Source organism: Amblyomma mixtum, chromosome 8, assembly GCF_055824585.1.
Source record: "Amblyomma mixtum isolate Tamu chromosome 8, ASM5582458v1, whole genome shotgun sequence".
NCBI classification, from domain to species: domain Eukaryota; kingdom Metazoa; phylum Arthropoda; class Arachnida; order Ixodida; family Ixodidae; genus Amblyomma; species Amblyomma mixtum.
This window is the reverse complement of record NC_143019.1, coordinates 47,128,446-47,140,607: the sequence shown is the minus strand read 5'-3', so window position 1 is coordinate 47,140,607 and position 12,162 is coordinate 47,128,446. Positions and strand designations below refer to the sequence as shown.

At 49.3% G+C, this 12,162-nt stretch overlaps 1 protein-coding gene across 1 annotated transcript; it reads left to right on the top strand.

Annotated features, from left to right (window-relative positions):
• The first annotated feature begins 9,105 nt into the window (after positions 1-9,105).
• LOC149332279 (uncharacterized) lies at positions 9,106-11,020 on the top strand. Its single transcript, XM_089557505.1, has 3 exons — positions 9,106-9,460; positions 9,595-9,742; positions 10,814-11,020. The coding sequence occupies exons 1-3, from the start codon at positions 9,336-9,338 to the stop codon at positions 11,018-11,020; spliced, it is 480 nt and encodes a 159-aa protein (XP_089413631.1). The 5' UTR covers positions 9,106-9,335.
• The last annotated feature ends 1,142 nt before the right edge of the window (positions 11,021-12,162 follow it).

The following is a 12,162-nucleotide window of genomic DNA, read 5'->3' as shown; positions in this document are numbered from 1 at the left end:
ACTGCTGAATTTCCGCGTTAGTACAAAACAGAACTTCTCCTCAGCTACCAGATAGCGAATGCAGCAAGCAGTCGAGTAAGTTGTGAGCAGAAGGGCCTGGTACGTTTCGGCTGTGAAAAAGGCACGAAGATAAGTTGCATCTTTCTTTAGTTGGTCGATATATAGCGGAAATGTAACTTCCAGCCATTGTAGCCTGGAATCATTTTTTGTCGTCAAAGTGCCCGGCGTCAGGGAAATTTTGCTCGATATGTTGGCACTTGTTGCTGGTGTCGTGCAGTAGTTGTTGGTTCCGCATAGGCAAATGATGTATGGCAGCTCTGTCCTGCGTGCTCTTTCAAAAACTCCTGAGCAGATGATAACGTCTGGAGAAAAACTTGGACAGCTCGTTAGACGTTAATTTTTTCAATATTGTTCGGAAAAACATGTTTTCTCGTTAGACTCCTCACAGGTTTTACAATCCTATCTTTTTTTTACATCTCGTAGAGTTTCTTCAAGTGAGATGACGAAACGTCTCCTTTCTTTCCAAGGTCGCGTGCAAGGAACTGAGAGCGGATGTTTTTCAAGACGTGGCAATAATCAAAGCTTAAAAAAAGCGCTGCAAAACTGTTCAAGACGTGGCAATAATCAAAGCTTAAAAAAAGCACTCTAATACTGCAAACACTGCAAAACAGCCCACATAACAACGACAGATCAACAGCACGTGGCTATCCGGGCTGCTGTCAACACAGCGCACCCGGCACTCGCCTCGCGAGGATGCCCCAACGTCGCTGTCGCCATCTCTCGGCAGCCAGCGGCGTAACTTCTCAAGGGAGGAGGAGCGGCGACGACGGCCGCGGAGCGCGGAGTTGACAGGCACAGAAAGTATATAGGAGGCTATGGCCGTTTCCGCTCTGTTGCGGAGGCCACGCTACCGAAGAGGGTGGGGAGGTTACGCGGTTGGTTTAAAAGCACTTTCTTGACCACGTTGCCAACGTTGGACACAGAAAACATGGTTTGCACGCCATTGCCACAATTTGAATGAGTTCAGTTTCTGTCTAGCGCAATAGAGCCAATGGGGACGTTTTTTTTTTCGAAAGCGATGGTGGCGGCACCTGGGAGAGGCGGTAAACGCATCAAAAATCTAATATGGCGGCGCGCGTTTTAGGCGGCTGGTTGTGGCCGGTTGCTCGCGCTATAGTGCACTGTACGCGCGTTCCGGGTGCTGGTGGCCGCTAGCTCAATCCAAGCTTTGTAAATACTGGTGATTAACTGTTCCCGCGCTGCATTCACGCTTGATTTCCTAAGTACTTACGGAATCTACTCACTCGCTCTTGTATTTCGATGTTCCTGTTGATGTAGCATGATGCATGGTGGCGAGCGGCGCGAATGCTTTAAGCTGCGCTCGCTCGAGAACGAACAGCGTAAATGGTTTTGTACAAAGAACAATTTATTGAAAGAACATCAGCAGTGACAATCGATGTTCAAAAAGTGATTATAGGCATCAGTGACATTGCAGTATCAGTAACAGGCATCCTAAAAATCAAAATAAAAAACCGCCGTTATGTAAACCTAAAAGACATGAGCGCACAGATAATATATACCGACTGTTGCGCAAATCAGAGAAAATCGAAGAAAAATTTTCTCGGCTTAACCGCGCGTTTGTTCGGGCTCAAATTTTGCACAGAGGTTGCATTTAGTGGTCAGTTTTGTTTTATACTACATTTAGGTGGGGTACTTGCCTGATTCGGGCAGAATTATTTGGAAATCCCCATCGTCTGTGGCGACGGAGAACCAAAATCGAAAGACTTCGCAGCAATGGTACGCGTGGCGCCATCTCGCAGCCATCGGAGAAACGAGCTCTCCACTTAGCACAGCTGGGTTTCTCCGGTGGGTGCGAGATGGCGCTACGGGTACCATTGCTGCGATGTCTTTCAGTTTTGGATCGTCGTCGAAACATACGATGGGGATTTCCAAAAAATTCTGCCCGAATCAAGCAAGTACCCCACCTAAATGTAGTATAAAACAAAACTGACCACCAAATGCAACCTCTGTGCGAAATTTGAGCCCAAACAAACGCGCGGTTAAGCCGAGAGAATTTTTTTTTCGGTTTTCTCTGATTTACGCAACACGCGTTAGAGGATAAAAAAAAGGTATCAAGGTAGGTACAGTATACATAATGAAGTGCTACATGACTGAATATAAGTTTTTGCACGACTTTGTAAGAGATTCAGGTAAATAGCAGGGAAGTAAAAATCTGACATGTGTTGAAATGCATCACTCTGTGGCTATGAATAAACACACGCAGAGAAAGGCAGCGAAAATTTTCAACCTTTGACTCGTGCAGAAGAAATCACATTGCATCGGGTTGGGGACAACATAATATGCTGCAGTGCTAGTGCTTAGTATAAAGACTCCAAGAAAAGCTCGCTGTGTGACTCGACATGACGCCAGTGACGCTGCTGCAGTGCGTATGTCGCCGACGTCGCTGTTTTCGCTTGCGCGGCTGACCGGGCGTCGTCTGCTTGTCGTCTGCTGCTGCGTTACCCGCGGTGTCATCTTCGCAACTAATTTCTTTGATATCTTATTTTTAATACCTATGGATGGTTATAATTTAGTTCATAAGCATGTTTTTATTATTGATAGTGGTCGAAAAATTTCACTTTTGTTAGGCTTAACTGCAGTTGCGTCAACGTTTCTAGATAAAGACAGTTGGGAAACTTGCTCCGGGTATGCGGCCCCTTTCTGTCGCCGATTTAATCTCAAAGAGATGCGAGCGCCATCTCTCGGGTGTTGGGAGTACCGCGTTTGTTTTCCCATGGCCTCCGTGACCAGCTCAGCCATCGGTACTTTAACATGGCGCTTGATCTCAGAGGCCACGATTTCTGCGCGAATGATTAACGTTAGCTCGTGCCTCGCATCGTCTGCGCCGGGGGCGGCTGCTTCTAGCCGCGCTCATCCACGAATTGCGAAGTCCGCGTGCGCTCTACGTCTGGGGTACGTGAGTGCAGGATGCTCGAGGTTGAGCTTTTGGCTGTAAATATCGGAAAAAAACTCGAAGCCCTTCTTTCCGCGGTTTAGATAAACATGACGTACCGCTTCCCTCCTCGTAGTTTATGTTGATAATATTATCTAAAAACGTTGAGCTGGGAGTAGCAGACGACGCGCTCATCCTAAAGCGACCGCAGCGCCACCGCCTAGACGGCGATCGCGTGGGGCCGCTCTGCTCCCTGGCTCGCCGGCGAAGTTTCCCAACTGTCTTTATCTAGAAACGTTGAGTTGCGTTTACCGCCGATACCAGGATCGCTGCAATCGTTTCGACCGTGGCGCCACCCTCGGCACGGACGCGCAACTTGCAACATGCCACAGCCCTGGCTACGCTATGATAACGTCGAACTTTATCATGCAATAAATGTTCTTGGTATTTTAAAGTGAGACTGCAAGCAGCTGTTATGCCACGCCGTCTGCGTTGTTAGTGTTTTGTTCTGGTTTATTTGTGGAGGGTAGGGTACGGAGCAGCGGTTCGGCATTACCTCTTGCCAGGCAAGACTTGTTTGGCCCTGAAAAGGGCCGTTTATAAGGCAGTGCTTCAGACTGTGCTGAGGTCAGCATTCAATATGTCCGCCGTTTGCTTCAATGCATTTTCAATGCGCTTGATGTATCCGTTGAAGGAATTCTCCAGCATGGAGTCGTCAATTCGGGTGGACGCATCCTCAACACGCACTCTCATCTCATCAACAGTGCTGAGTGTCCCCATGCTGCACACGATAGATTTCACAAAACTCCACACGAAGAAATCGCAGGGCGTCAGGTCAGGTGAGCCTGGAGGCCAGGACATATGTGTGGATCCGTGACCCATACGTCGTTGAGGGAAATTTCGATCCAGCCAGTCGCGAACTTTTGCCGAATGACGTGCCGGTGCGCCGTCATATTGTAAAATGCAGATTTCCATCTGCATATGGTTCGCGTTGAGTTCAGGTAGGAACTCATTTTCAAGCATATGCAAGTAAGTTTCTGCAGTGACTATAGTGCCGAAGAAAAACGGCCCCATGACTCTTTCCCTCCAGATTCCGCAACACACTGCCACACCCGGGGAGTGCACAGTGCGTGTCGTAATGAACCTAGGGTTCTCTCGAGACCCCATGAGCGTGTTCTGACTGTTCACTGCGTCGTCAGGGTAAAACACGGCCTCATCGGTGAAAAGTAGAAACTGCAAATGGCCAGGGCCAGCAGCAATTCGCTGTTGTCTCGCTCTTCAGAACTGCAGCCGCTGCGTCAGGTCGCGGTAGGTCAGGTCGTGCAGCGCAACGAACTTTATACGATCGCATTAATTTTCTCCTTAGTGTCCGGCTCACGGTCGAGGTTGCTCTTCGAACATTAGCGCAATGCGCCTACATGAAAGCCTTGGGTCCGACTCGAACACGCCCTCAATGACATCTCCAGTGCCCCAGCGGGAGCTCCCAGAATTAAATCTGCGTGCCCGTGCTACGGTGCCTGTACTTTGAAACTTCTTTAGCCATCTTTGCAGACACAAGCGGTGGAATAATCGACGATGAAATATCGCTCTAAACTGCTTGAAATTTCGCTCTGAATACAGCCAAGTCACGACCATGGCCTTCTCTTGATCGCCGTACGACCGCGTTTTTGATGATGTCTTGCGCTGCTTCGCACCAGAGAGAACCAAACAAAGTTAATTCGCTCACCAATTGAGCACAGCTACCGTCGAGGACAGAAAGATGAAAGCAAACGACCCGAAACGAATATTTCATTTCATTTATTCCACGCACTAAAGCACACGAGGTGGTGAGAGACAAAAGCTGCCTTGTGGGCGGCTTGACAAGCTCGCACCCCCTAATACATAAAGGCCAGGGCAGACAGTACAAGCGGTACGTTAAACAGAAAGAAACAACACAATTTGTGAACATTACTGCCAGAGAAAACATGACACGATTCTGTAAATACAACACTATTGTACAAAATCTACACCGAGCAAAAAAGAGTCGATACGTCCTTCACTGAGACGTTACAAATCTTTTTTAAAAAGTACAAAGCACCAATATATACGCTTTATTGCGATAGACAGAAACTGAACTTGTTGAAACTGCGTCAATTTCGTGCAAACAATGTTTTTTGTGTCGAACATTGCTAACGTAGTCAATAAAATGGTTTTAAATCAACCGCGCATACACTCCCTCACTTCCTCTGTAGCATGGCCTCCGGGATAAAGTACTTCCGTGGCTTATCGCAGAGGCCACACTCTGAAGAAAGCTCGTTACTCTGATGGGTGCAAGATGGCGCCACGGGCACCATTGCTTCGAAGTCTGCTCCTTCGCAGAAATAGGTGTCCCCGCATCCCCGTAGCTGGGTCCCTTGGATGAGGCTGCCCTTCCACCAGGTTTGAGCTGGCAGTTAGCAATAACACTAAAAACTTAGTCGAGAAGCGTGCTGAGTCCCAGGAGACTAGCACCTAGCTATCATCAAGCATGACAGTGTGTCAAGATGTAAATACTGTGCACTACCTCAAGCAGGAAAGGAACGCATCCTGTGGGGGTGCGACCGTAATCCGCCCCAAGAAGAGCTCATGCGACTAGCCCTCTCACCAGAAGAGTGAAACCGCTCCCTTGAAAACAGTTACAGACGGCGCACACAGAGAATAATGCGCAGCCAGACTAGAGCGAGGAAGAGGCATCTTTAATGTGGAGAAAGGTGGAGAGGTTCACAGCCTGGCCTGCTGCTCCATCGACTGTATCCGAAGTACCCCCTGGGATTCTTCTACGTGCTCTGACATCGCACAGTACATGCGTTTTTTTTTTTATTTTGCCTGCATAGCAATAAAGCCATCGCAGCCGGGATCGAACCCGCTACCTTGGAATCAGCAACCGAACTCCAATACATGCTAATGAACCACTGCGGCGGGTAAGAGGGGAGTAGGAAGAGACAGGAATAGGAAGAATGTGAAGATGAGACCAGTTAGCTGTACTCATGATGCGACCTCTTGTGGCGACAACGGCCTCAAAGTCGTGAAATGTGTCCTAGTACTTAGGAGCACAAGCGCTCGTTCAACAGCCGTTAAGATTGCTGTCTTGGCAACCGGTCTACGCCAAACAGCTAGGCGCAGGACACCAGCCAACTGTGTTACCATTGTTTTGATTGTTTGTCGTTTGGATGAGATTAAAAAGTTTGCAGGGGCACGGTGGGCGTAGCTGGCAAAGGACAGGGTTAATTGGAGAGACATGGGAGGGGCCTTTGCCCTGCAGTGGGCGTAGTCAGGCTGATGATAAGGATGATGTTATTGTCCTGACTGACGCGCAGACGAATGCTGATCATCCCTATAGAAGAACGCAGCTGAGGCGATGGCCACGTTATCGGAGTCCTGCTTGGTGCATGAAATGCATCAAAACTCAGTAAATACTATCTATAAACTCAGTTGGCAGTTTGCGCCAGGCCTGTCTCTGTGTCTTCGTCCTCAAATCTTCGCGTTCGCATCCGTGCAAGAGCTAACAGCACGGCCAGCCTAGCCGGTGCAGAAGAAGAAATCAGAAAAATCAAACGTGTAGTGTCTCGCCGTTTGGATGCATTAAGCACAACTGTCTGTGTGGTTTTTGAAGGCGCTTCGTTCACCCTTCGCAAGTTGGAACACATTAGGTCTTTGAATTAACACGAAGAGATGCGAAAACAGTTCCTATTCCTTTAAAAAGTCTGTTTTAAGCGCCGGATAGCAGGAACTCGGAAAACGTCGCCCAAGCTCTAGAATGCGCATGCATGGCGAAACTTGTGCGTCTAAAGCAATCTTGATATCACTTCATCGAGTCATGCCAGGGGCAGACAAAGAAAGCAAAAAGAAAAAATCTGGCCTAAAGAAACCCGACGACAAGCCGTCTGCCTATGGAAACAGCGGCGTGGCCCAGTGCACTGTCATTCTCCCCGGCCCCTGCACGCAGGCGGAAATTTTCTATCGCTGATAAGTGCGTCAGCACAGAGCGCCTTTGAAAAGACCTGTAGCCGACAGTAACGCGCATGCGCAATCTGCTGACTCGCGGATGAAAAGTGCGATCGGCAGAGACAGCCGTTCTTTCTTCGTTGGTGCGCGCCGCGAGAACGTTTTTTCTCCGTACAAGAGGCAGTGCTTCTGGATGTGAGTTTGTGCCCGGTACCAGTGGTTTGCTGTGGTTATCACCGTCTACCGGAGACGCATAGACGCCGTTGCACTCAGGACCGACCGACGACTGACTAGGAATACGCCTCCGAGCTAGGCCGTCGGCACCGAAGGTGAGCGCGGGGCAAGGCCTCGCGGCGGGGGCGAAATGTGTCCATGAAACCTGCTCTAGGCTGTTAGAGCGGAATTAAGGTTCACTCGCACTGTTTCCGCGAGCATTGGATAATAACCGCCGCCGCGGTGGCTCAATGGCTATGGTGCTCGGCTGCTGACCCGAAAGACGCGGGTTCGATCCCGGCCGCGGCGGCTGGAATTTCTTTGGAGGAGAAATTCTAGAGGCCCGTGTACTGTGCGATGTCAGTGCACGTTAAAGAACCCCAGGTGGTCGAAATTTCCGGAGCCCTTCACTACGGCGTCTCTCATAGCCTCAGTCGCTTTGGGACGTTAAACCCCATAAACTACTAAACTAATAACTATTGGATAATAACCAGCAAGCGCAGCATGTAGAGCATAGGTTTCATGGGCTGTCGCAGTCGGGTTTTTTGTTCGTGACGGAAGCGTGGTGGGCTAGAATTTGGGGCGCGTATACAGCTTTAGGCTTAGCTAACAATAGGCAGGTTTAGATGTGAGAGCCCACTGCCGTTTTCGTCACGAAACAAAAACTCGTTCCGAACGGCGTTGCGACCAAGCCACCATGTCGTCGAACGCCTAGGCGCGTATATTCTCTTGAGCGACATGTGGTTTGTGGCCGTACACGCCGCTCGGAAATTCCCGCCAACCTCGTCCAGCAACTCTGAAGAATGGACGCTGCCTGCGGTCTGCAGCACATCGTGTTTCCGCTGCAGCCAAGGTCGGTTCGCTTTTTTCACTATTTTCAGCCCCGCGGCACTTAAGTCGCGCTCACTCTGCTGCCACGGTGAGTATACGTGCAACTGCGATATGTTCGCGTGTCTGACATCTTTTTTTTTCTTTGCAGGTACGCTAGCTCCAGCGTTCTCACACGTGATCCAACGGCATTGGCGCATTCGACCCGCGATGACAACTGGCCCGATATGGCAGTTGCGGGTCGTGCAAGGTTCCTTTCGTGCACCCTCTGCCTCCCGTCACAGACTCTGTACTGTCGGGATTTGACTGCACTACATCGCAGCATCGTTTTCTGCGTTTTCGGTAAGCAGGACCGCGACTTACCGAAACGAGAAAACTGGCATGGCTGCAGATGAAAGCGATACCCCCTAAGGCGGTTCAACACCAGGCGCCGCTGGAGAGGGTCGAGGATGTAGTTTAGTCAAAGTTCGTTTCCGACAGTGCAGCCAGTATAAGTCGTCCGTTGTGACCCCCGGACGACTTTGGAATGCTAACGACATCCATGTTTGCAAGAGGAGAGCTTGGTCAGACTGGTCGGTGTATGTTGATGGAAACGTGTGAACAGTGCTAACAGACGGGATGGAAGAGAACACATGACATGTCCCTGTTCTTATCTTCTGTCCCGTCTGTTCTCTCTGTTCACTTGTTTCCATCCATGGTTTCCTTTGGCAAAGGTTCTTTTTTATCTTTGCATATGTGCCGGCTCAGGGTCTCCCTTGTATAAAGACAGCACGGAGCCGACTCAGCAAGTGCGAGCTCAGAAGTCACGGTCTGGCATCCATGTACCGCGCAAGATAGTCCCTTCCTGGCTCGCCTTGCTGCTGCCTCCCGTCACAAACGCTGTACTGTCGGGTACTTCGACTGCACTGCATCGCAGCGTCGTTTTCTGCGTTTTCGGTAAGCAGGACGTCGACTTACCGAAACGAGAAAACTGACATGGCTGCAGATGAAAGTGGTACCCTCCAAGTCTGTATCATCGCCAGGTGCCGCTGAAGGGGGCCGAGGATGTAGTTCAGTCGAACTGCGCGTGGCATAAGCCACGTTTATTTCCGACAGTACAGCCGGTGCACAGTGTAACCCCAGGACGACTATGAAATGCTCACGACATCCATGGTTACAAGAAGACGGCTTGATCGGTCTGGCTGGTGCATGTTGATGGGAACGACTGAACAGCGCTAACAGACGGTATGGAAGAGAACTCAGGGCATGTGTGTGTGTTCTCTTGCGTTCTGTCTGTTCGCGCTGTGCAGTCGTTTCCGTCTATGGTTGCCTTTGGTGAAGGTTCGTTTTTTATCTTTGCAGGTATGCCGGCTTACGGTCTCCCGTGGACCCGGACAGCATGGAGACGACTCAGGAAGTCCGAGCTCTGATCTTTGGGCCCAGTCCGGCATCCATGCACGACGCAAGACGTTCCCTGCCTGCTTCGCCCTTCCTTTCAGCTTTCTTGACACCAGGAGTACGGCGGTAAGTGCAAATGAATCGAAGCTCGCATGACACATGCCACTTTTGCTCCTGACTGTAAGGAAAGTGTGCAGAGTGTCCGTCGGAAGCATATGTAGCATGCGCACGACATCCACGCTTTCCACTTGTCTCTGCAGATGCGCCGACTTAGGTTCTCGGAGGCGCCTTGGAAAGTACGAGCTCGGATCTGTGGCCCTGTCCGGTATCCATTCACCACGCAAGATATTCAGTTCCTGCCTCACGTATGCCTCCTCCCTCCACAAGAGCTTTACCTACTTACCCCAAGTCTGTTGTTATTCTACAACAGTTGATGGTCAACGTAACACTTGATCTGTTCACCCTTAGTTCCATATAAATTCTTTTTTTTCGCGTTTGTCTCCGTCCTGCTTAGTCGTATTGCTATCAGTCACCCATGTTGCACTAATTCCACCCATCTCAGCTGCAGGCAGCGCACTTACGGCCACACACTCCAGAATTTATCTACACTTCACCGCATTTGCATGTGTCATACATGTATTACACCTACACTGCAGTTATTGTCAGAATTCAAACAACAAGCACTACTTTTGTCTTCGAAATATTCTTGATAACCTCATCATTATGGTAACATCATTACGTGCTAAAGGCGTTTCCCTTTTCATTTTCATAGATTTCGCCTTTCATCGTTGTTTGTGCACGTGCAGTAGAATGCCCAGATGTTTGGCGTTACTTTACAAACTACACAACAATTTGATCCAAATCGGTCATTCTCTCATTTATTGCAAACTGTTTTACCCAAGCCTGTGCAATTCAAACACAAACGGACCTCTTCAGTGCAGTTATTCCTGATCTCCTGATATGCTAATTAACACCTTCTGCATACTTTCAAGGGGGCCTCTTGACCAGGCAAGGTAGACGCCAGTCCGGCTCTTTTGTTGTGTGCAAGGTTGCTTTCTTCTTTAAAGTACTTTTGTCTCTATCTGTCTACTTCGCTCCTTCGTTCCCTGCCTTTGTTATTTTCTTACGTATTCCAACCCTATGTTCATATCTCAGCCTTTCAGTTTTTCTGTTCGAGTGCATAGAGAGGTTCGGCGTGCTTCATTCTGTCGTGAGTTAGAGCACAAGGTTGGATTAAATAAATACTAGAAAGAAAAAACAAGACTTGTAGAACGTGCTCAGAAGGGAAAGGCGAAGCAAGGATTGTAAAAGAAAAACTGATATTCCACTACGACGCGCCACATGAACTCATTGAAGACGTGTGCAGAATACCATTCTAATCGCCGGTGGTGCAACGCGGCAAGCGGGCTTCATCTCCTTCCCGGGGCCTACCGACTGGACGTAGACACCAACTGTCTCCACGCTGCTGCTTCCCGACAGCGCAACGAGGGCCCCTATCGTCGGCGCCTGTGGGACATCAACGCGGTGACCTGCTGCTTCCGCACCGTCGTCACCGCTGTGAGGGCTCCAGTGTACGAGTTCCGAGCTACTGCCGACGAGGTGTATAGAGCTACCGCCTTCACCAGTCCCCGTCCGCGCCCAACAACGACGCGAGGCGGCGCGTCGAGGCCTCGAGTGTCCAAGTGAGCGAACTGCTTACAGACCTTGTGTTTCTGTTAAGGCCAAATTGATTAGCTATTGATAGGAGTCGTCTGTTTTACTAGCGTTGTATGTATGAGCTTTATTTGCGAGTTCTTCGTTGTATCCCAAATTCCCTTCCCACGCAGAGTAGCGTGCCAGCGATTTTTAGACGCATGCTAAATTCTCTTCTTTTCCATTAAAGGGTTACTCTCTCTCTCTCTCTGCGTTGTATAAATGTGTCGTTTGCAACCGCCTTGTTTTGGTTCATATGTTTTACTCTTTTTTTTTCAGGTAGCTGCCGTGCCTTCGTCTTCTCGAGGCTCTCACTTCCTTGAAACCGGCACTTCAGTATCCGAGCGTCAACTTTCCAGTTTCTTGTGTAAGTTCTTTCACTCACCCTTTTCTTACTTTTGTTCTCTTCTCCTGACATTTACGTTTGATATATTGTTGCATTTCATTATTTATTTTGTTAATATCTTCGCTTGCCGACTAAGCCCGCTTCTAAGGGCTTTTATTTACTTCGGTTTCTTTTCATTTACACTTAGGCTTTACACTTACATTTACATGTACATTACATTTACATTTACACTTACTCTTTTCATTTACACTTACACTTAGCTGTTTGGGTGTCATCCTGTGAGGTCGCGTCGTCATACATCCACTCCCTTAGACCCATGTAATGTAAATACAACCTGCACAGCTGCCACACTCAACCTGAGGCATAAAATCCTCTTAGGCACTACAAAACCCCAACCCAACCCAACGCCCAACGCCCTACTCCCCACACCCGCACCCGTTGACTGCTTAGTGTACCGGGCTACTTTTACCACACCCGCTTATGTATTTAGACTGTGTTATGGATGGATTAGCGACTGCGTCACTCATGCCTACCGTACCCCCCCGACTCACCCCTGGCCGTCGCCACAGGGCAAACGTCCAGTAACTCGTTGCCGATTGCGCACGCCAACTATCTGTGAAATTCGCATTACCTCAAGGGCGAATGTCAGGGGGACTTAATCTTTTGCCGCAGAATAAATTTGTTAGGCCTATAGTAACGTTGGTTGGATGCTGTCGGAGTGCGCGCGCGAATTACCTGTTAGTGTCAATTCGTTTACTTTGCCTTCTGTGTCTGCAGGTGCGCTGGCTCT

Bases quoted from the DNA above. Each gene is read 5' to 3' on its own strand.
- LOC149332279 (XM_089557505.1), top strand. From the start codon at position 9,336: ATGGAGACGACTCAGGAAGTCCGAGCTCTGATCTTTGGGCCCAGTCCG. The intron at 9,461-9,594 runs GTAAGTGCAAAT...TTGTCTCTGCAG, and splicing joins TTGACACCAGGAGTACGGCG to ATGCGCCGACTTAGGTTCTC. The intron at 9,743-10,813 runs GTCTGTTGTTAT...GCTTCCCGACAG, and splicing joins GCTTTACCTACTTACCCCAA to CGCAACGAGGGCCCCTATCG.